We start from the raw sequence: 24,253 nt of genomic DNA, 5'->3' as shown, positions 1-24,253 counted from the left end.
CTGACCCGTGAGTGAAACAGCAGTGCACGCACTGCATAATGCTTACATTAATAGATGGAGATATGAATATCCAGACTAGTGTTTACTAAACCCCTGAAAGTCTACCGAGACTGTATTTTGCAGTATCGGGCCGTTCCAAGCAAAATCAGAGAATACCAGTAATACTGGGAGTGAGGCAGTTCTCCTGCCCAGTTTTGCAGGTTCATGACATTTAAAGCATTCAGGCTCTCAGATGCTGGTCCAAACCTTATGGTGCAGTCGCTCCAGGGTGTGTTTCCAAGTATTCAGGCAAGATTTTTCAGAAGGTCAGGATATACAGTGAGGGCTGGATTTAGGAAAAAGCTCGAAACTGTGTTTGGGCAGTCGGATAAACCTAAGCAGCTCCTTTCAGGATGTACCAGATGCAGAACTGGGTGCTCCACCATCTGAAAAAGGTAAAAAGGTACTGATCTGGCCAGGCTTTGAGCTACTGCAGGATTATGGCTCCCAAAATACTGTCCCAACAAGTGCAATGCTGACCTGAGAGATGCAGCTAGGTATGGGAAATCTGTGTTTCTACACCAGAAGGAACAGATGGATATTAAACAAGCAGACTTCCCTGAACATGTGTAACTGATAATTTTCTAAACAAATGTTTCAGGTAGAAAGTCTACAAACAGAGCTTTTATTTACTTATTTTAAGCTCAGGAGAGTGGTCTCTGTGCATCAGTGTGCTGCTGGCTAGGCTCAGGGACCGGTGTATCAGGTTTCTGCCTACATTATTTGCACATGGGGGAGGAAAAGCCCTTCCTCCTGTGACACAGCAGCAGCCCCGAAGAGGCCAGGGCTGGATTTTCAGCTGCCTGAGTCCTGCACATTGGAACAGATGTTCAGAAGCCAGATTTTCAGTTTTTCACTCAGATTGCTAAGGAAAGGCACCTTCGCTTTTGATCCTTGCGAGCCAGTTCTTCTGCACCCCTTGGCATTTCGGTATTCCCTTCAAGATCTAGGGCCTTAATTTGGTGTCTGAACTTTCTTTGTGGCTGACTTTGATGTCAGCATTCACTTTTCTCATTCACTGTTCTGTGTGTCTGGGCATCTGATGAATCACTGACTCTTCCCCAGCATCTATTATTGCTGTCATTTGTCACCTGAAACAATTGTTTTATACGTCCACGTATTGAGTGTCGCATCCTGTCAACTGACCTCAGCTCTTTGACTGTTCTTGACTTCTTTCCATCATGTGGGAGACTGGTGCAAGTTCACATCCACGACAACTGAACTATATTTAGGAACCTGATGATGCTTTATTTTGAAGCCCTTTGACTCACTCCCTTGTTACATTCCCTGTTATTGTTGAGGTTTCTCATGCACGTCGTCCCCATCCAGCTTGTGCTGTTGTCCTTGATCAACCTCGCATTTCTGGTAACCTCTGGGACATGTCTCTTTGGGACTGCTTGAAATTGTCCCGTTTCATAACGGACCTCAGCTGGCTGAGCCTGGTGGTATTTCTGAACCCAGACTCAAACCACTCTGTCTTCTACCACATGCTTGCTTCCTACTGTGCTTAGTTTTTTGACAATTATATCCATCCTAGCCTTTCTCGGTCACCTTTTCAGCAGGATTCAACCCTGATTTTTATGTTCTTTTACCTTGTTTCATGTATTCTACCTCAATTTCCCCAAGCCTTGCTCTTTCTTATCGTCACTAAGTGACTGAGGCCACCAGTCCTTGCTCAAGAAACAGCTCAGGTTCAAATTATTTTTTTTCCTTAATTTTGGCTGATGCTTAGCACGTTTCAGTGCAATGTGGTTGTCACAAACAGTATTATTTGGAAAACGAACCAAATGTTGAAAGAGCTTTGTCTGTTTCTGCTAGGTACCTCCTATACGGGAACTGAAGTTTCCATCCTTACCTGGGTGCTGCAGCAAGGTAGCCATGCATCGGTGGGAAACGTTGGTCAAAAACTTCAACAATCACATCCCAGCACTTAGATGTTTGACCACTATCTTCTCTTTGAGTGCAGGGGCACCTTCCACTAGGAGGTTATATTTTTCTGCCCGCAAAAACTTTGCGGTACTGAGGGCACTGCTAAAATGCTTTTATATAGGACATCTTGTTCCGCACGGGTGCTATACCAACCGAGCAAGAATATAGTGGTGGCCACGTATCAAGTACATTGCATTTAAGATTGCAAGCCGTGGCACAAGGATATTCCCAATGCCTGTTCCAGCTTTCAAAACTGGCTAACATGGAAAGGATTTTACATCTGTTCCTGGATTAGGAGCTCTGTCGTGCAGGCCACTTGACTTCTTAAATTTGTTGAAGCATTTATCACCTAGTAGGTGAAAAGATAAGAGTACAAGTCCCAAGTAGGTGAAGAGATAAGAGTACGAGTCCCATCTCTGTTGTTACTTGGCTGAAGTGGCATTCTGCCAAATACCTCTAAGAAATTCTTCTCTTTTGCATTCAAGCCACGCGCTTTCTGTCTCAATCATGCAAGGGGTGACCACATGGAAGTTGAGAAAATGGGGTTCTGTGTTTTGGACAACGGGCAGTTAGCTAAAGTGAAAAGATCTGAGTCAGAGCTGATGATATTCTGCCGACCGAGGGAAAAACTGATCCTCCAGCAACATGTCACACGATTTTCTTCTTCCAGCAACGTGAGAGCCAGAGAAGTTCTGGCTGCTTCTGTATGAGAACGCTTCACTTGGATAATGAACAAGTTCCTGTATAAAAAGCATATTTACTTTTGACAGTGTTCTCCTAAAACCGATTTATGAAGACTACATCATCACTTCTACCCAGAACGACAGAACAACCCAGCTCTTCAGAGCCTCAGTTTTAGGGATGATGACCTGGCGCTGGAGGTGCACAGTCCTTCGTTCCCATGCAAACCTGCAGTCTTTCTATGTGGTCTCTGAAAACGAGAGGAGGCAGCCGGGGCTGATGTCCTCGGAGCCCCTGGTGAATGCGGAGCCATCGGCTTGTGCCAAGTCCCGGGGTAAATAAAACTGAACCACCCCTCCTGCTAAGCCATGCATCAAGTAAACCGCCTGGGAATGGGATCAGTGGCTCGCTTCAAATGCAAATCACCGTTCGTCCCTGGTGGAGGCACGGATTCACGTGCGCACACCGCCATTCTTCCAGCCCTGAAAGCCAGACAAGTCTTAAATGGGTAATAAAGTACCTAATTGGACTTGACCCCCTACCGAAATGGGCCTGCATGTAAGTGACTCTGTGGACGTGTGTGTTTTGCCCTTCTTGGCCAAATTCTCGCCTCTGGTGCCTGCTGTTGTCTGGATGGTGCGGGTCTGTCCGTCACGGTCTGCTGCATCTTGGCTGGCTTCCACCTGGCAGCGTTTGGGCTAAGCCCTTCAAACAAAATAGCCCCTCTGTATGGTCTGCCTTGCTTTCTCTGAGGTTGGGAGCAGCCAAAAAGGACCCTGGGATCACGGAGCTCTGCACCGCTGCCCACCGTGTGTCCTGAGCGGGGATTTATCGCGTCCCAGTGCTCTGCACCCAGCGCCGTCCTTGTCATGAGACCGAGGTGTTTCAAGCTTCAGCAAATCTCACGGCTCTGGATGGTTCAGAAAAGACTTTGCTTGATAGATCTAGGCAGAGGAAACAGTCGGATCGGGGAAGATGTCAGACTTTTAAGACAGGAATCCCTGAGCGTGCCCAACTTCTGTCTGTCTTCCAAAACCTGGAGAGGTTTGGGGAAAACTCCTGGCAAATGAGCTCCTCCCGATATACGTTAATGAATGCCGTGGGGAGGTCTCAAAGAAAAACAGCACGTCTCAGTCCCTCCAGATGAAAGCCTTAAGCTGTTCAAGCTCTGCAGACCCTGACGGAGCAGACCCCCTAAGCAGGCAGAAGCCTGGTTGTTGGCAGAGTAGCACGAAGACGCACGTGCCTCATGCACGGCATTTCTCCCCCCAGCTCTGCAGCAAATCAGGGTGGTGCTGAGCCTTCGGTTGACCCGGTCCTTCCAGCTGAAAGGTTTTCTGTATTTTTTTTAAAAAGGCTTTAGGGTTTCAGGATTTTTGTGTGTTATTTAAGGAGGTCGTTCTCTTAAGGCCGTGCTTGCTGACAGACCTTGAGCCCTTGAGACTGCCTGGAGGATGCAGGAAGGAGGCAGCTTTCCCATGAGGTTATTTGGCCTGTGTGGCCCATGTAGGTTTTTAGCAGGAGCTCTTGATGGGTTTTGTGATCTGGCTGATTTGCCTTATTTTTTTTCCTGGGCCTTTATTTCTCTTCACACGTTTCATATTGCTGCTTTATGCAATATGATCCCTGGGGAACGTTGTTATTCAGCGGATACCTGCACAGCACCTGGCAAAATGGGATTTTGCTCAATTTTGAGGCCTCCAAGATCTATGATCTTTCCCACACCAATTAAGTACCCTGTAATACTCTGTTTTATTATGCGAGGTGAACTACAGCCTTCTCTTTATCTTCTCTTGATGCTGAGCAGCAGGAATAGCCAGGAATAAAGAAAAACAGGGAGAAAACAAATAGGCCCTGCCAGAGCCAAATGGGCTTCATACGGAGTTAATTTGTATTTTGCTGTTGCACACATTGCAGTGATTTTTTTTGCCATCCTTTAATTCCTCTCTCTCCCAACCAGCGCAGGCTTGCAGGGATGCAGCTGAATGTGGAATTAGACCCGTGGTCCATAAACACTTCAGCTAAGATTAAAGGTACTCCATAAACGCTGAGTGTGTTTTTGTAAGGTGTTTCCAGATGAGAGAGAACTGGATTATCCTTCAGCCCAGTCAAGAAAAACACCGTGTTGCAGAACCATGCTCTGGAAACCTGGCATGAAAAAAATGGTTTATGAGAAACAAAGAAAAATGTACATTATCTTGTTCTCCTTGGTAGCAAATAAGACTCAGATGCTGTAACATCTGATAATTTTTTTGTAATTTCTTCTCTCTCTTACCCCATAGCAGTGGAGATTTTACTAGTTAGGTCCTTGTTTGCTCTTCCCCTGTTTTAAACATGGAAAAAAGTATCTTGTCTTTGCTCCCAGTCCCAGTCCACTGCTTTTGTTGTGAGCTCGCCATGCTTGCAGACGACAAGTAACGAGACGACAGCAGTGTGCAAACTGGCTAAGGAATCAGAAAAAATTTTGTTCTTGTGACACTTAAGAGGATTTTTATCATGACGTGAGGCAGAGCAAAGATCGGGGATTTTACTTGCTGAGGATTTCAGGTGCGTAAGAGGTGCTGGGTCATTGCTCACCAAGGGCTTAGCATGGAATATTCCTTAAAACCTAGCTGTGCTGGCCAGACTGGCCTGGCAAAACACTCTGTGATGTAAATCAGCTAAAACATATGTACCTGGAGAGAGGCAATTGTTTAAAGATGAACCAGCAGGACAATTCATGGGAAGTTTGGCATATGGTGCTGTCAGCGTGCTCTTAAATGCTGAGCTCCCCACTGCCAAGTGGCAGATTTTTGTCAAAACAGTCCTATTTCACTACCCGGGGAAATTACAGCTTCGGTTGATAAAGGCAATATATCGATGTAAGATGCTTTGACGTTGGAAAGGCTTCTTTGTACCCTGTGAAAACTGATGAAGATTTCAGTACTGTTCCCCGTGTCCGTAAAAAGGATTAAGTGGGCTGCGATTGGGGTGATTTGGAGGAACCTAGGATAAACTCCAAAAGACCAGGTATTGCATCCTCATCTCAGGTATTTAAGTCGGATCTAAACCTTTGGTGTCTGAAGAGCAGACTGTGGTGGTTCTCTTTTTGTTGTTGTGGTTGGTTGGATGGTTGGTGTGTTGTTCTTTTTAAGGAAAACAAGATAAAGAACTCAATGTAGAAACTCTGGAGGAGTTACCAGGGATAATCATTTTTACCGTTGTGTATAGTGATAGCCAGACCAATGTTTCAGCTCCACAGACCTGATACAATACTACGGGATGTTGACAATTTAGGCAAGGTGCATGAGAGTAAACAGAAGTCGAGTTGGGCTGAGACAATGGAAAAGGGTTGGGGAAGAAGTTGAATTCTGCTGTGTTTGAAGAGCTTGTCTACTTATTGGATCAGCAAGATGATTACGTGGTGACTTCACTGTGTAAATGACTACTTTCACAGGAGAAAGTCCTAATTAGTAAATACTATTTTAACCTAGGAAAAAGGGACACGCATTTACCACTGGCGGCTGAGTTGCATAGAGTAAAAGGAAAGTCATCAGGTGTTTAACTCTTGGCACAGCTAACCACAGGAAATGATACTCTTTATTTCTTTATGGGGGTCAGTCAGCGTGAATACTTTCCTGATATATGCGTTCTTGAGCTGCGGGGCTGAAGTGGATGGAACCGTATTGCCCGTGATCCAGTCGGGATCGGGTGGGTTTATCATCACGCAAGCAAAAGCTTGACCACGGAGAGCAAACTGTTCTTAACTTTAAATGCAGAGAAAGAAAATATAAACCTTTGTCTTATCATATTTTTCAAAGCAAACAAACAATAAGTTATTTAGCAAGGAAAAAATCAGCTCTGATTGGGAAAGGGTGCCTTTCATACCTGTGAAGCTGTATTTTTGCGTTCACCGGATAAGCAGCTTTCAGGGCATGGAAGTGGGAATATTGTGTCTTCAGTACATAATAACAGGAACATTTTTTTAAGAAACAAGTCCCAAAATGCTACTGTGGCCTTGAGGCATTGGGTTAAAAAAATATATATATATTAGTTCTGCTGAAGTAACCTCTTCCATTTGGCTTCATGTAAAAGATACCTTGGGTTTTATTGCAACAGCCCATGAGCAAAAATCGCTCACTTAGGCATGTTAATGCACATCCTTCGTATTTACTAGGTATAAACGGAGTGCTTTGCAAAACTTTCTTTTTTTTTTTTTAGGAAGATATTTTGAGTACTACTAAATGAGGTCCTATTTTCCGTCACTGACCATGCTGGGAGTTGGATCTATTTATTAATAATAATTGCTCTTCTCTTGAAATCTACAGCAGGTCCTTCTCAGGTTTTCCGATTTTGCATAGCATGTAATTGCTGTTGATTTATGTTTGATAGTACTTCTGAGAGGAAACCTGTGATGGGCTTGGTACACTGGGCTGCTTTGCTTTGAGTGATCAAGTGATTATAATGAAGTTTCTCTCCTTCCTCATGTCCAACAAAACTTTTCCATCTCCTACAAGTGCCTCTCCCCCTTCTAACATGCCAGTGGCTGAAAATGCAAGGCCCATGCAGCCATATGCTCCGAAACTAATCCCCAAGTGTGTCTTTTTATTCTTCCAGCCTGATTTCCATATCTACCAGTGAGGTCTAAGGGCTCTGGGAAGCCTCCTTGACACTTCTCGTGGTCACACATCATGGGCGGGTCGACATTTGCGACCCTTGCTATGCAAAGGGAAACCTTTGCTCTTCTTGAAGCTGGCTCCTTGCTCCAGCCAGGAGTTACCCAGCATGTTGGTGGTCTAAACACACACTTTGTATGGGTGGGATAAATCCCAAGTGCACCTTAAGTGAGGGGGGCAAAAAGAAGGAGGGTGAAAAAGTCAATAGTTTTGTGTCAAAATAAATGCATTACAATATACTAAGATGAGTTTTAGTGAAGACCAACCTCAACAGAACCAAAAAAAGGGCAAACAAGCAATAATAGGTGTCTCTTGAAATAATTGTTAGCTGTTTGGGAAGCTCCCCTGGGTTTATATTCTGTCACGTAGACAGAGATCCCCAGCTGGGAGCAGAACCCCTTCGTGGTGGGAGGCCTTCCCTGCCTCATGAGGCTCTTGGCACTCAAAGCAGCTTTTTAATAACCTGAACTTGCCAATTTTCACACCAAAGGCGCCTAGAGCTTACAGCAGTTTGAGGTCTGATCCAGTGTCCTCTCAGTATGCTTGGGCCAGCTTTGCTTGAAGGTGTGAGGAAGAGGAGGTCGGGGAGGATTGACAAGAAGCCCAGACCCTGTGCAGCAGGTGAGTGTAGACTTGAGAAGAGTGTTTTATTTTTACCTACAGATCTAGAAATTGGTGCTCGTAGACTAAAACTCCTGTGTATGTAGAAACTCCTGTGCAAAACCTGTGTTTCTTGTCTCTTCAAGAGTGAAAACATCAACCACAAAGTCCATAAAATGCCGAGTCCTGGTGGGAGTGTGCTTGCAAACATGCCGGAGAACTGGTCTGGGACCTCAGATTTAGGTACGGCACGGTCTCCTCTGCTTTAGGAGAGGGCTTCTATGCAGGGAGCATTGCCATCTTAGGTCTGTTTTCTGGATGATTGAAGAATAAGGGACATGAGAGCAGCAGATGAGTATAAAACAGGGTCAGCCAAGGCCCCTCATCAAGAGACAGGGGTCCCATCCTCCAGTTACTGGGTTTATCTCTTGAAGACAGCACTTAAGCCAGCTCTTCTCCCACCTGCAAACCTGTTCTCTTGGCATCTGAACACCTTAAAAGTACAGCCATAAAAAAAAAATTCAGATGTGTAATCTTAAGACCCTAAACTGGGCCATAAAAAGCCAATACAGTCAAAACTAGATGTGTTGTCACAGAGAAAAGTGTTTTATCGGTGGTCTTTCTGCACAAAGCTCTTCTTTCAGGCCCTTCTGTGTCTTTTTTTGTGTTTTAGTCGGTCTGGCACCACTTTGGCTTGCGATCTGACAGCAAATGGACCCTTTGGTTTGGCGTGCCCTGACCTGAACGCTCCCAGACTGAAGGCGCTTGGGGAATCCGTCCCTCAGCTGTTACCTGAGAGGTCTGGTCGTGGATGAGTGGAGTTGGCTTTACTTCTGTAACTGATGCGAGGTTGCCCTGGAGCTCTACAGGATTAATGAGGGACCTCCACAGAAATGCCGTCCTCCTGGTGTGTTCCCTTGAGGGTGCAAAGAAGATGCTGGGGACAAGACTCTACCCGGAGGCAGGGAATTGAGACATCAATTCCCAACATCAGGAACTGTTTCTCCTGCAGGTAGGAGCTCTGATAACGTCCTACAGTGGAAAAGGCTGTAGCTGCCAAATAAGCTTGGCTTTTCTTTTCTTCTTTGGTCAATGTTGGTCTTTGACATCGTGTGTGGGACTCAGACGGGCCGGGTCTTCCTGTTTATTCTAACCTGTGCTTGCACACAGCTGCGTATGGGATTGCCACACGGATAACTGGGGGCACACTTGGCATGTCCTGAGATGTCCCTTGGTAACCTTCACGTGGCTCTGCAACACTGTCCTGTGTTTGCTGTGCATCTGCAATACAAATCAAAGAGGAAAACCACGAGCTCGAGATGCAGCCAGCATAAATGTTTGTCTTTAAGCAGATTTTACCCTTGAAAATCACCTTCAGCCAGGCTGGGTTGCTGGTGACACTGATCGTTTCCCACCTCCTAAGCTTCAATAAGCAGCTGATGTCCAAACCTGAAGCGGTTTCACCTGTGGTTGGGGCCTGTAGGTGCAGTGAAAATGAGGTTATGGTCGTGGAGGAATTTGCGGGGTCAAGGCCCGAATAATTGGGTAGGTTTCAAGCATCCTGTAGGAACAGAGACAAGCGACCTCAGAGTCTGGTTTCGGCAGCTTGCTGAGGGGTTTGGAGTATATTTGGTATGTCTGGGCTAGACTGTGACCTCAAGGTTGTCCACAAGTATCACTGTTGATGACCAACCTTGGATCTACTTCTGCTGTTACAACCAGAGCCCCTTCTTGTGGTCAGCCAGCCAGTCAAAATATTCTATCTGCGATTGCTTCAGCGTAATCTCCGGGGGCTCTGGAGAGTCACCAGGAGTCCAGAAACCAGGAGGGAGATGCTTGGCGTGCGTTTTGCAATAGGTCAGCCCTAATTGCAACGACCAGGGAGGCCATCTGCAGCCTAACGGGCACTGGGAGCTTTTCCTTGGCTTCTGTGACCTCCCACAGACCTTTCCGCTGTGGGGTGGAGGACCCGTTCCGAGCACAGTTCACCCAAACAGCTCCTAAAATCTGCAACCTGCTGTGCCCCACCTTAAAAACTTTTTTCTTTTTTTTTTCCCCAAAAAAAGCAGGATGGAAAAGCTGTGTTAATATGTGCCCAAGCCCAGTCTGCATCCTTTGCTTTGTTTCTCGGAGCTTTGGGATGGGATGTTAGGGGCAGAGCGGTCTGGGCAACCTGGCACAAAGAGCATCCTGGCTTGTCAGAGCAACAAAACGCTGCTGAAGCTGCTTAGGGAGGTGGAATTAGAAAAGCAGATTTCACTTTTTTTTTTTTTTTAATAAAGCTTTTTCATGAAAGTCAAAAGCTGATTCAGCAAAACGGGAGGAAAACAACGCAGCAGGAATTTGAGAAACAGTTTCTGTTTGTCAGCCAGGGGCTAGAACAATGTGCAGCTTTGTTCAGAGCGCAGATTATGCGGGAATAAAATAATAAATAAAAGGGCTGCTGAATGGAGCTGACATACCGTGCCTCCTGAAAGATACTGAATCGAGAGGGATAAATCATCCTCGGTTTACAAGCGAGCAAGCTTGCTCGTGTGCCCGTATCTCAAGGTGTAAATCAGCCCCTGTTCACCCCTGGCGCAGAGCAGATCTTTAAATTCTCCCGTGCGGGTTTGGAGCTGGTGCAAAGCAGGAGCTGCAGGTTGCTTCATCCTGGTTGAAAAACTGAATGGCTGGAGTGAGCAGGGAGCACGGCTCTGCTGTCGTACAACCACTCTCAATCCCCTTGATTGTGGCTGAGGAAGGACCCAGGCCTTGGCTTCAAATTCCCGAATTTACCTTAAATTCAGGTAAGGATACGGTCACCTGCTGGTGGCAGCTCAGGAGCACGTGAAGCACATGTAAGATATTGGGGATGGAGCCCATATGGGCCTTTGCTTGGCTCCTATGGCATCGTCAGCAAGGAGGGAGTTGATATTCAGCAGGATTCAGTCTCCTCCAGCCTCACCAGCACCCGTAGGGTTACAGCAGGGAGCGGAGGGTGGCCTGACCCCAGAGCAAGCTGCACTCAGGCGCTGTTTAACGACAAACTTTATAAATAAGGACAAACCTCATAAAAACACTTCCCTGACCTTGGCTGCTTTGGTGGGTGGCTCAGGAGATGTAGGGACGCGGGAGCCTGTGTACACGTTGTCCTAAAGCAGTGTCATCAACCAACTTGTCCCAGGTGTTACTGGGGCCATGTATAGGACTTTTTTTTTTTTGTTGTTGGACGTGATGATGTCGAGGGTCTTTTGCAACCTAAACGACTTCACGAGTCTGCTCTGGGCTGGGAACAACTCATCCTCAGGTGCTTCAAAGCCTGAGGGCTCTTCTACACCTGGCAGTTCCTCTGCTAAGGAGGGGGAGAGGACTCAGGATCTTCCAGGAGTTGCGTTTAGGAACGCGAGCGCGTGGGAAGAAGATGAGGAGGGGCTCAGGTTGTCGGCTGAGCACAGGCTCGCTATTTCTCCCCATATAGGTGTAAGGGGCTGCTGCTTTAAAGCTCGGCGCAAAAAGCAGCGAGGAAACAAACCGGTATGGACCTACTGGGGGGAGGCAGAAGCTGTGGGTGGGATTTAGTGGGAAATCAGGTGGGTTTGGGGAGGCGGTGAGGACCTGCGTGTCCCCCACAGAGCTGAGTGCCCCCAGGGAAGTAGTGGGGAGGAGCAGTGGGATCAGCAAAACTCAGGCTCGTCCAGAGGGGACCTGAACCCTCTCCTCCCCCAGATGCCTGGCAGCAGGAGGAGCAGCTGCAGGAACACAGATGTGGGTTGCCTCTCCAGATAAGAGGAGTTTAATTAGGCAGAATTAACTAAAATGGCTGTCTTTTTATGGTTTTTTTTAGAAACTAATGATGAACAGCAGAGCTTGGCTTTGTCCCCAGTTGTCTGTACAGGATGAGATGCGAATTAACGTAATCTTCATTAAAATATTTGTGAAGCGCACTATTTTGGTGTAAGTGGAAGAGTGGAAAAAAAATTTCTGGGTTCTTTCTCCTGTTCCATTTACTTTTCCAGTATTGGAAATCATTATCTTAAGGAGATACTGCCTATTTAAATATCACAAACATATTTGATTCCCCCCCACGTGCAAATTGAGTAACTTGTAATGGGATTAGAAGAAAATAGGTACGTATATTTCCGTTTTCTTCCTTGCTCATTTGACAGCATTGCACTTAGACCGTCAGGCTCATTGCTTCTCCCACGTAGCTGGCAAGTTTTCCCCGGTCATTTCTCATGGTCTTCCAGTGGGGAAGAGGAAACAGCTCTGAGGAGCACTAAAATCCCACAAGAGCAGCAGAAGTTATCTGGGCGCCCTGGATGAAATTGAAAAACCTTCTTTTGGCTCCGTCTTGAGAAGATGCACGGGATATAAAGTTCATCGCGTCCTGGTAAGTAGCTGTTGGACAGGATGCAAAATCAGGGTAGGTCAGCACTTTGATGTTGTTAGTGGAGCTGGCTTGGAGGCACTGTGTGGCTTGGACCTCAGACAGGAATTTAGGCCAGTTGCTGAGGATGACGGGAAGAAGAAACAGGAAAAAAATATATATGAAGTTTAATTTTTCTAAACTTACACCTTTTGGAAGTGTGTTCTTCATGCAGGCATCTCGGTACCAGATCAGCTTCTGTCCCCTGCTTGGACCAGCATCTTGCTGTGGGTTAAAACCACCAAAACCCTGCCCAAGGAAAAGCTCTTGTGGCTTTCAGAGGGAACCCAGCTGGGCCCTCCCGTCCCAGCCCTGGGACTCGTGCGTGTCCCATCGAGCAGTGCCCGGGTGGGTGAACTTGAGCAAAAGAGGCTCGTCGGGCTTCTTGAGATGAGGAATTGGCCGCGACCGCGTGCTCAGCGAGGAGGAAGCTTCGCAGACATTACAGGACAGCTAACGTGCCCCTGCTTTTCCAGCTTTGGCTTCACTCGCTGAAATCATTAAAGCGAGCGTGTACAACGTGTAAATGCACCGCTTCTTGTCTGAGGAAAGGTATTATGCCATAACAGCCATCAGAGTCCTTCTCTACCTTTTCATTTTCAGTTCCTTTTACTTCCTGGCATTTTATATGGGATCGGGGTCGTAGACCCTATTAGACCGGGCTGAATGAGCAGAAGAAAGCTTCAGTAAGCAAAAAATCTACCCCTCCAAGTGTTTTTCTGTGCATAAAAACTGCTTGACGTTATGCTTAGCGATGCAGGTTAGTTCCTTTGGGACTTTTCTGATACGGATTCACGTTCCTCGACAATAAAGTCAACGCTGATGAACTCTATTTAAGGAAAACCAAGTTTTCTGAATAACCTTACTCATCTGTAAGCCAGCCAGATCGATGGCTCTGAAATTTAGAGGGAAATTTGAAGCATTATTACCCAACCGATGTTTTGAGATCCATGGCTGGAAATTCCCTCTGTTGTGCTGGGTGAATAATGCACAATCCATCCTTCCATGGGGGTTTCTTAACGGGTTGTTCAAAGAACCGACAGCTCTGGCTATTTCACAAAGATCTACGGGGGGGGGATCTTCTTCCCATTAACGTCTGCAGATTTTATGGCACAGGAGGAGGATTGTTTCAGTGTAGCTCCAGCCAAGCCCAAGCGGTCTTTCTCTTGGTAATTTGGTAGGAAACATCTGCTTTCAACCAAAAACAGGATAGGGGAAGACATACGGAAAGAAGTAAAGAATCAACCAGATTTGCCTGAAGGTTTCATCCGAGTCTTGTGTCGTTACTTTGTCTGAACTGCTTTGCCTGTTTGCAATAATTAGGACAGCTGGCTAGGAGAAGTGAAACAGCATGCCCCCAAAATCCTTACTTTATTGGTCCCTTTTCCTTGTTTTTCAGCCTTATTACAAGTCAGATCAGAAGGAAGAGACTCTGAATGCTTGCATTTTGGCCGGGAAGTCAATGAGCTGTATAATTTATGTTGGAATGTCAGCATCCGAGCAGGCATAAAATTACAACTCGTTATCGCTGTCAGAGGAGCGGGGTCTTGGGTTTCTTGGCTGGTCGCGGTTGTCTTTTGGTGAGGTTGCCCCGGGGAAGCTTTACCTGGTGGTGTGGGGCTGCCTGGTTATCTCAGGAAGGGAAGCCAGCAAAGAATGTGCTGTTCTTGTTCCTGAAAGGGCTGCCGGGTCTTTCTCTTCCCCAGCACAGCTGTTGCATCGAATTTATTCTATCCCAACTCTCGTAGCTTGGGAACTGCCTGGGGGAGGCAGCCGGCACCTCCTGAGCCCCGTTACGCGGGGAAATGGTGGAGAAGCAACCCGCAGGCGGGCTTTCCCTTCAACTCACCTTAAAAAGCAAAGATGCTCGGGTGTTTCTGGGGGAACAGTGCCCGAAGGTGGCTGCTCGCTGGAGCTGGGGCGGTGCGGTGGGACGGGGAAGGTTGTAAAGCATTCCCGGTGCAGGGCGCGTTGTTCCTCCGGAGACGCAGGCTGACCTTCGGGGGAACCCGGCTGGCGGGGCTGAATGGAGGGGCTGTGACAAAGCAATCCCAAAAAGAAAAACGGGGGGAGGGGGAGCTACGTCGAGCACGGCCCCCAGCCCTGTGCTGGGCTCAGGCCTCAGCCCTGCCTGGCATATGGGGTCTGCCCGCTGGGCCCACCCCAAGTTTATTAGAGAGTTTGGAAATATGGACTTCCTCTTTGCTTTTCTTGTTATTTTTTTTTAATTTAATTAGTGCACAATGAAGCTTGTAACTGGGGAAACTTGTCCAGGCCCCGTGCTTCTCTGACCCAGCTGGGAGAGCATCACTCGCAGGAGCGCTGGGACGGCAGTGCCTGCTGCAGGAAGGGATCTCACAGCAAAGCAAACTGCTGCGCATTTGAGTAACATCTGGTCCTGGTAGCTCCAACTCCTTTTGCACACACAAACCCATTAGGAAAAGCTCCATACCTGGGATGCAGAATGTTTTTGGGGCCCACGGACCGGGTACATCATTCCCACTGCTCTCCTGAATCTAGGAAGCTGCAGTTTTTCCTTGCAGCTAGCCTAGTCCTTGCTTTACTTCTCCTAGGAAAAGGTTAACCCAGTAATTTCATGTAAATCTCCCCCAGCTTGGGGCTATTTACTTTGTTTGCAAAGTCCTGCTGCTGCTGGGTTTGCACCCCTGGCTTGTGTTAGGGTTAGGCAGAGCACAATGAGGGGTTTCCTTACACATGATGGGGTGGCTGCTGCTGGTGGGAGAAAAGCTGGGAAAATGGAGGTTGTGATCAGTTTTCTTCAGTGTGCTCATCAATAGGCTAACCAGTGAAGTCAGGCAATGATTTTACAAGGGCAGCCATAAACTGCATCCACCTGGCTGCTGGCCTCAGTGACTTGCTGGAGGCAGGAGACAAGAAAACGCAGCCACAGCCCGTTGTTGAGAGAAGCCTGGGATCGATTAATAGTGAGACTTCCACCATTTTCACAAAGCTCTTTATTTTTTTTTGTCTTAAGGCTTATAAAAAGTGTTACTCAAAACCAAAAATCTTTAAAACTTTACATATGTACAGTACGAGAAATAAATAACGTTTTTTAAGTCGTACAAAAACCACAATATACAAACAGGGCTTTGAAACCACTGTAAGGATGGCATGGTGACAAGCCTCAGCTACTTACCAAAGGCTTCAATTATTGAAGCCTTTGCATAAAACCATGGAAAAAGAAAGATCTCCAAATGTGCTTGCTTTGGTCGGATTGAAGGTCTACAAAAAAACTCTGAGAACTGTGGGCCTCAAAGGGCTTGCTCGGTCTTCAGAACTCAGTGCACCATGTGGCAACACCCTTTTACGACTGCCTTTCTGCACGCCGATCGTTCAAGAGTTGTTACGCCAAGTCTCCTCCCGAAAATTAAAAACAATAAATAAATAGTTCGCCTCTGACGAGGTCCGCTCTGCTGTAGCAAACAGGACGGCCGCGGTCTGTCCAACTCAGAGCAAAGCCCAGCTCATCTGGCACCTGGGAATCCAACCGGGGCGTTGTGGCAATGAAGACAGGCTGTTGTCTGTTTGGCTCAGTTAAGTGCTTTGCATATAAAAAAAATCAGGTCTTAATTACGAAACGAGGTCTTAATTACACACTGGAACTACAGCAGCAATGGAGCAGGGGCGAAAGCGGTCTCAGTAGTTACAAGGAGTGGTGCAGAGCTCTCCTGAAAGGCTACAGTTCGTTACCTTCCTCCTCTGCTACGGTCTGTAGAAGGGCAGCTGCTGTTTGCCTCCTGCGAGGAGATTAACACACGGGACCTCAAAGCCTTGCTGGGGAGCGGCTACCGGCACCATCAGCTGCCGTCTTCCTCGTGTTTAGCCCTGGCTACAGGGAGAGGACGGAGCGCTGCCTTCATACGAGGTGACGGGTACGGGTCTCACCGTCAGCCAGACACAGAACGGATTTTCGAGACACGGGACAAGGCGAAGTCACGGGACAAGGCGAAGTGGCGTCGTGCTTATTCCCCCCCCCCCAAAGACCTCCACGCACTTGGTGTGCGCTGGTCTCATCTCCCCCCAGCGCTACAGGATTGGCAGCAACGCCTACGCTAGACGCTAATTTGTTCTTGGCAGCTCTGTTACCGGCAGCCTGATGAGCTGTTAGCACGGTTATCTTCTCAGCTCCCCTGGCAGGCAGGCCAGAAGATCATCGCTGAGGTCTAGCTCTCCAAAGATCTCATCTGTAGCTCTGGTTAGTGGGAGCAGGCAGGAAAACGCAGCGTCAAGGTAAGGCTGAATGCATAAGCCAGGCTCCCCGGGGAAGGGAGGATGTAGTTCTAGTTACTCTAGGTGTAGGACCACAGTCCATCAATTTCTCCTCAGTTTCCTGCCTCCGATTCAAGAGGTATTGTCTTGAAAAGCTGTTTGCTTTAAGTGCTACCAAGCCAGGTTTTTGCCAGAGCATCTTTCCGCTGTTGTGATCCTCGTGCATCTAGGGCACTCCGTTGTAAGTCTTCAGGAAAGTCTTCAGAGCAAGTTTGAGACAGATCTGGGAAGAGCAGAAAGAGGGAAAAAAATGAAATGCAGAGGCTAAGAAAAATAGCAAAGAATTCCTGAGAAATTCTGGGACATCGAGAACATGTTTAAATGGAGGGCTGGTATTTGATTTTTGTCAAAAGAAATAAATAAATCTCTCTGCCCAGTAGCTATTCAGTGGGAATCTGAAGCAGATATTATGCACACAAGGAGGCTGCAAACAAAATTTACAGGTCTCGACTCCAGACTCTGCCTGTTCAGAGCCACTTGGGGTGGACAGATGTTTACAGGCTGAACCTCCATGCAGGGAATTACAGACTCCCATCGACTTGGCAGGAACGGACAGCTGAAGAGCAAGTAATTGCTCATGATTTCAAGAGAACTTCCTGGAAACCACAGTGCTTTGGAGCTCAGATCTGCCCCTCTGCCCCGTGCAAAACTCCTCGAGCAAGCAGGAAGAGCACATCTGCCAGCAATTCTCTTTTATGGGGGTTACCGAGAAGCATATCAAGGCAGCCTTTTATTGTACCTGCAGGAGCATTCGCTTAGATCTTTCCAGGCTTGCGGCAGAGCAACAAGTTCTCGCACAGGGTTTTCATTCACAGAATTGTTTGCTACTGTACGTACAGCCTGCTAGCTTCTGCCAGACCTGAAAGGGTGCCAGCTCGTGCTTCTCAGCTGACCTCTGCCGCCCAAGGAGGTTGTGCAAAGCGCTTGCTTCCACAGGGATTTGCTAGCCCTAACAAGCACTTTGTCTCCAGATTAGAAGGGGCAGAGCTCTACGCTCAAAAACTGAAATTTAATAGAGGCCGAGAGGCTGGGCTTCCTCTGCAGGAGACCACCGTTTAGTCAAGTGAAGGTGAATTCATTCAGAAACATGACTTGAGGCACTCTGAAGCGATCGAGCTGTCACTGCTGAGGCTGGCTTACTGGAAGGCGTGCTCTGAGGACTGATCCTGGGTGCCTGGAAAGCCCCGCAGAGGTTAAGCGGGACTGGCATGCTGCGGTGACGGGTGAGCTGGCACACGCCTGAACCAGAACAGATTAGCAGAGCTGGAGATGAAGCAGCAGGCGCCAGTACTGTAACCCCACGACAAGTCCTCAGCTGCGCGTTGCTCATGTGCGGAGCCCAAACCGAAGCAAGAGGTTTCTTTGCAGCTCGAGGTCTTCCGTCAGGCTGAGGTAATGTTTGGGACAATCCCCTCCCACCCCTAGCTTTCCTCTCCTGTTTTACAGGGTAGTAGCATTTAATAGGTGCACCTAATTAGCTCTCCACGACTGCAAGGATCTTGGTAGATGCTAAAAACGAGGTAAATGAGTAAAAGTGGCGATAATATCAGCTGGCTTGTGATTGTTGAGGCACATATCAAAGTCTAGCACCTGGGAATCTTAGGCTGGGATTCCAGTTTTTGAAAGAAAAGCAGGTTTCAAGAGTCTAAAAGAGAAATATTGGCTCCACTCATCCCAGCATAGCCCCACGCATCAGACAGGATTTCTCCTAGCTGGTTTTCCCTACCTTTTTTTCCAATCATCTGCGCACTTCACAAACCAGAGCTCTTTACCAGGAGATATTCTGGTCAGCTGGGAGTCCTCTACGCAGAAAGCAAACCTAGGAGGAAGAATGAGAAGTCAAGAGAAGGTACCTATTGTCTCCATGGTCAAAAACCCAAGATGTAATATGGATTGCAGGTAATTCTAGGGCAAGTTGTTTGGTTTGACATCTTCCCTCTGGAGCATCTTGATACATCGGTACCTCCTCAGACGGAGGACGCAATGTTTCCTTTCCTACTTCCGTATTCTGTTTGTGGATCTTTGCTTTTACTGCCCTTACATTTCGTAGATCGTAGTGCTTAAGAAGCTGATGCTACCATGTAATCAGCTGCAGTTTTAGATTCAGCCTGTTGTGCCAAATTGTCACGTTATGCATGTACAAAGTTGCCATGCCTAGGTTTCAGCTATTTGTTTTTTGGCACCGCATTTTAATCCTTCAGGTATTATCTAAACCATCTTGAAGTAGGCTAACTCGGTCCCCAAAGGCAGGGGAGACTGTTACAGGATCTAAACAAAGGAAAAGAACGTCTCAGAGCTGATCTGCAGTGACTTGTCTTACTCAAAGTCTAGTCTGTGGCCTCATGCTGGCAAGCAACCCACTCTCCTGTACCATTAAGGTGCGTGAGCTGGTAACAAGCAAGATGAGATGTTCAGACTACCAGCTAAGTTCAAAAAAAAAAACACTTTTTTTTTTTGCTAGATTCTGAAAATTGCTCCTTTTGACTGACGTTTTGAGGGAGTTGTGTCAGATTGCGCGTTTGCTCTTACCTCTGTTGCGTTTCCCCTGATTTCACGCGTATCCGCCTGATGTGCAGCTCCTGGGAAGCCTTGGCAGGCCGATACCAGTAACTCTTCAGCTCTTTCCACAGATCGTACCAGGACTGGGACGTGCCCTCCCAGGTGAGCTTGATTTTTAAAAGCTCCCCCATGTCCTCTTCAGTATAGACCAGGAAGGTGTTAGTAGCATTTAGGCCAATTTGATCGAGCCTGAAAGGCAAGCAGAGAGTCAACATTTCTCCTTTATGGAAGCATGCCAGATGCTTACTCATCCCATGCAAGAGGTTAAAATGAGCCTCTGCAGCTTATCAAGTGCTCCACATTCACCTGCCTCTGGTTAATTGCTGACTGCACTACAGAAAGTGAGCTTGGGTGGCTGGTTCGATACAACGCATCACGAATTTGGCTCAGCCAGCCTTCCGTAGCTTAAGGGTGAATTCCACGCCTTGGTTCTTCTGGAGAGGCTAAAGGAGGTCAACGCCACCTCCAGAGATACAAGTGCTTTCAGGCTACCCAGATGGTAGAAGGAGAAAGCACAGTACTTCACCAACGAGCCACAAAACGTAGAGCACTGGGCACAAATTATTTTCTCAGCAATACGTTGCAATGAAGTGGCAGGATGCGAAGTTCCTGAATGGTGAAGTGGGGCTGCTAGGCACAGCTGCAATGCTGGGGTTAGCAGAGGAAAGAGAATAATGCCACCTCGTGTAGTCCCAGTGACCTTGCTGGTTAGGTCAGCTCACTTACATCTCTAAGGAGAGGGGCTCGGAGTCTCCATTGGTGCCATGAAGGGTGACAGAGAAAGTGGGGTCAGCCTCTGCCAAGCTTTTGTAGCTGAAGACGTGCATTTTCATCTGGTAATGGTAGACTGGAGGGAAACAGGGAGAGCATACGCTGAACCAACTTTGCGAGTCGAAAATACTGCTCAGAATTACTCTGTGAAGTAGCGTTGGCTGGCAAAAGCTACACCCTTTCCTTACTGAGACATTACTGATTAATTAGTGATTATTTTTTTCCAGCTCTTACTGATTACCAAGCTGGCATTTACACAACAGCGGCACATCTGGGGAGGGCTCCCCAAACCTGGAGCGGTCCTGCAAGGTTGTGCGTAAGCCATACAAAGAAGGCGGACTGCCCTTATGACCAGAACCCCATTGATTTATAAATGGGGGAAGAAGCACAACAGTGCAGCCAGGTAAGAGCAAAACCAAATCAATCTACTGAATTTAAGGGGCACCCCCCGCTTCCCCACTCCTAGAAAAATCAGACCACGTTCTTTCAAAGCGAGACCGTGTACCTTTGAACGGCATGTCAGCTCTTGTTTTTAAGTACATCTTGCTGTTTCTTTTGTTCCGCGTTCTCCTGGCATTGTAGCCAATGCCGCTGCAGCGGTTCTTCCGGCAGCTCAGGCAGATTCCCTTCTTGAAGCGACTGGAATCAGTACATTGAAACGCGAAGCTTTGTTTATCTTGGTTCACGAGGGAGTCCACAAACAGGTGCACAGACCGCTCGTGCTCACATTTAACAACTTCGCCAAGTGCTAGAGGAGCAGAGTGGCAAGGGATACATTTTGTTTAAGTACTTGTCACCCCGGCAGCTGGTAAGACACAGTGAGCAACACCCTTTTGTAGCCCAGCAGGAGACGAGTGAGGCCAAACTGGCCTTTTTTTTTTGTTGGAAGAGCAGCAATTCAAGAGGTTAGTGCTAGATGCTTGAAGAGGACGGGTCACTTAGAGCTTTACAGAGGATTCCACAGGCAGCACAGGACAGCCATAGGTTATGACGAGGTGTTAGTGAGTAAGCGTTATTCAGAAGTAAAAGCAGGTCTAGTTTCCAAGGGTACAGACAGTTTAGAAGGGGAAAAAAAAAAATCATTTTCTCTGCTCTTGTAAAACCAAATCATCCCCGAGCATCAGCCCAAGTCTATTTGTGAGCAGTCTAGAGGTTAAATAAGTGACGAGAAACTTACTCCCGTAGGCAATTGCTCCTAAGACATCGCTTAATCCACAGCCGGGCTGGAAGTCTCCCCCGTTGGGGTAGATGTCAACGTGGCCTACAGGCATCTGGATCCCAATGCTAACACCCAGCGTTTCCCTCGTGTAGGTATGCAGGACGTCCACAAAGCTGGCATCGTCAGGGGAGAGGCGCTTGCTGGGGTCCACTCCTTCAAACATAGGGCCGGCCGGATCCAAGCCTGGTGTTGGAGACAGCGTGCGAGATGCCAGGTAAGAAATTGGGGTTATTTCACACGGAATCGACAAGCGCCTGATGCCAGGAGCCCTCCCAGCCAGGTGCTACACAGACAGACCCTGCCCTGTTGCAGATACCGCTCCCCAGGAACCCTTCACCATGGGCTCACTGAAGAAACAAACGAAGATATCCCACAGAAGTTTTGGAACGACACAGTCTAGGCTGCTCCATTTACAGCGATTACATCCAACAGCCGTCAGTCTGTGCTAGGTCAGCGACAAAACACTTCAGAGGTGGCAGAAGACTGAAGACCAGAAGAGGTCTAGCACCCCACAGGGACTGTTGGCTGCCAGAGCTGCCTTGGCTACGTTTAGCCTGTTTTCAGCCTGGCCATACGGAGGGACTAATACGGGTTTAAGCAGCAGCCAGGTACTTCTTGCATCTGAGATCCCACGAGGATTTTGGGTCTGTTAACCTCTGAGCCTCACTCACAGCCTTCAGTTGTGCACCTGAGCTATTCCCCAATTTGTTTGGTGCCTTTCCTGCTTTACCAATGCAGACGTTTTTTACTAGGCTCTTAGGAGCTCTCCCTGCCAATGTCAAATTTAAACACTTAAAGCTCTCTTCTGTCACGTCCGAAGTTATTACATACTGAAATCAGTTTCCCTCCGGAGTAAGAAGCACTTTGTCCAAGATGCTGTCAGAACGAGGGGTCGCTTTTCTTTTGACCAAGCGTCCCATGGGACAAAGTGGACCCAGGAGAGCTCACCCTCATTAGTCTGAGCTACGATTACAGAAACAGTAACACTCAAAGGCTTCGGATTTGGATAGCAAGGGCCCGAGCTGGACTCGTTTTTGAACCCACATCGAAATTCGGAAGCGTTCAAGACCAATGGGTCCTCAGATTTTTCAGTGACACCCCCCGCACCTTGATACCTGCAGTCCAAAATTAAGATGCTTTCACGTGTGGCCACGGGTAGCAAGTTAGTCATTTTTGACTACGCAAGCCCAAAACGTTGCCGAGAACACAAGAAATGAGCCTCTTCAGGGAAGCTCAACACCACCGGGAGAGGTAAGAGCGCCTACAAAGCCACTTGCCTGTAATTCTGCCTATCGTCCCGTGGACGTGGTTCCCAGCGAAGCCAGCGACGTGGGCGCCCAGGCTGTACCCGATCAGGTGGACGTTCTCAAGCTTGAAGAGGGGGTTCTCCTGCGAAGGGAAGGGAAATAATCCAAGCTGCTCCGAGCAGCATCTCCCAGGTAAGCACCGCAGCGATTCCTCGCGCAGGGAGGCTACCACGAGGCACTGCTCCACTTCGCCTCGGAGTCGGGCTTACGCCGGCTCCTTCCCCGCTCGTGAGCGTCGGGGCTGGCGTAAACTCAGCTCCCTTGTGCAAGAATGGCTCGCGGAGCGTTACAACAGCGCGCGCGTTACCTGTAACCAGTCGAGCAGCCCGGCTATGCTTTTCCCAACGACCTGCGTGTTGTTCACTGCGTCCGTGTAGAGCTGGTGGGCGAGCGCAAGCCAGTCCACCACCACCACGTTGGCGTCCTTCTCCCTCTCCCGCAGGGCCGCCACCAGGCTGCCCAGCCACGTTTCGAACATGCCGCTCATCTGGGGGGGGGAGAGAGTGGGGTCAGCTTCTGGATCTCGGGACCCAGATTCTGCGCTCTGCGAAGTTCTTCACCCAGGATACGTGCGTCCTGCTGCTCCAGACATACGCTTCTCTGCGAACCCCAGCACATCTCAGCAGCGTGCTAGGGGTGTAAGACGGCCAAGGTTTTGACAGACCCCGGCTGTAATTAGCCACCCTGCCTCTTACGGCGGGAGGGAGAGGCCACCTTATCGCTCGTCCCTCAACGACTTCGGAAAAATCGGATGGATTGCAACACCGTTTTCCAGTCCCGGCGCTGCCCTGCGCATAAGCGGGAGTCCAAAAGTCCTCAAGCGGCCCCGAAAAGGCAGAAGAAGAAAGCTTGGTAGACTTCATCTGCCCTCTGCTGCTTTATTGGAGAGGGAGTAGGAGAAGTCAGGGCCGGGGATACGGAGCTGCACGTGCACCGAGTGCCACCTTTACGGGGTTGGCCCCGTTTTAACGGGGGGGGGGGAAAAAAATAGGAAAAAGCCCGCGAGGGCGTTCGCCCCGCGAGGCGTGGAGCCGCAGTGGGGCAGGTGCAGGAGGACCGAGAGACGCGGGAGTGCCTCGAGCACGCCCCGCGCCACGTTACGGGGCTCCTGGGAGGCAGCAGCACCCAGCGGGGTGGCAGCTGTCCCCGGGGTGGGGGGGGCCCTGTCCCTTGTCCTCCGTGGAGGCCGGCCTCCACCACCCCCCCCCCAACCCTACGGGGCTCACCGTCCAGCCGTGGATGATGAAGAAGCTCTTGGCGGTCGCGTTGAAGCCGCACTCCTCCAGGCTCCCCTCCCGCCCGACGGCCAGCGGGCAGCCTTCGTCCTCGGAGGCCGGCGGCGAGCGGAGGCTGAACCTCACCCGCGGCCTCGGCGGCGACGGCTCGGCGACACCTGGAACCGCAGCGACAGGTGAAGGGGACCGCGATGGAGGCCCGGGGGTTGGGGTCTCCACGGGAGGGGGGGAGGCCGGCAGCCCCCTCCCCACGCGTCCTCCCCCCCCCATCCCATCCCCATCCCCACCCGTCCCCGCGTGGGGCCGCGCACCCACCTCGCTCCCGGGCCCCCCCCCTCACGGGGCCGGCGCTCAGCGGGAGGCCGCGGCCGAGGAAGAGGAGGAGGAGGAGGAGGAGGAAGGAGGAGAAGGGGCCGCTCATGGCCGGGCTCGGGGCTGCGGGCTCGGGGTTGAGGCCGGGGCTCGGCGGGCGGCGGGCGCCGCTTTTTTAAGGGGCCGCGCTGTGGGGCGGCGCTTGCCCCCCCCCCCCCCCCCCGGCCTCCACCCTATAGGGCACGCCC

General features: G+C 49.1%; 1 protein-coding gene and 1 long non-coding RNA gene across 3 annotated transcripts in view; one reads left to right on the top strand and one right to left on the bottom strand.

Moving 5' to 3' along the window:
• The window catches only part of LOC310890197, a 64,099-nt gene extending 50,233 nt beyond the window's left edge, over positions 1-13,866 (top strand). Inside the window, exons 19-22 of the long non-coding RNA XR_014577097.1 lie at positions 8,051-8,147; positions 8,578-11,420; positions 11,731-11,840; positions 12,053-13,866. This is a non-coding gene — a long non-coding RNA (uncharacterized lncRNA). The remainder of the gene's footprint in view (positions 1-8,050; positions 8,148-8,577; positions 11,421-11,730; positions 11,841-12,052) is intronic.
• A 1,403-nt stretch (positions 13,867-15,269) lies between these two features.
• LOC310890193 (endothelial lipase-like) lies at positions 15,270-24,220 on the bottom strand. Of its 2 annotated transcripts, XM_083818899.1 has the most exons (10): positions 24,009-24,220; positions 23,685-23,851; positions 22,766-22,945; positions 22,429-22,540; positions 21,110-21,334; positions 20,438-20,680; positions 19,888-20,008; positions 19,132-19,350; positions 18,329-18,421; positions 15,270-16,825 (listed from the first exon to the last, which is right to left on the bottom strand). In XM_083818899.1, the coding sequence occupies exons 1-10, from the start codon at positions 24,112-24,114 to the stop codon at positions 16,804-16,806; spliced, it is 1,488 nt and encodes a 495-aa protein (XP_083675025.1). In that variant the 5' UTR covers positions 24,115-24,220; the 3' UTR covers positions 15,270-16,803. The 2 variants fall into 2 exon arrangements, with proteins under 2 accessions (XP_083675025.1, XP_083675024.1); XM_083818898.1 differs by lacking the exon at positions 24,009-24,220 and having other exon boundaries at positions 23,685-23,995.
• Positions 24,221-24,253: the final 33 nt, after the last annotated feature.

This window comes from Anser anser, assembly GCF_964211835.1.
Source record: "Anser anser genome assembly, chromosome: Z".
Taxonomy (NCBI): Eukaryota; Metazoa; Chordata; class Aves; order Anseriformes; family Anatidae; genus Anser; species Anser anser.
The sequence above is the reverse complement of the archived record's forward strand: the minus strand, read 5'-3'. Positions and strand labels throughout refer to the sequence as shown.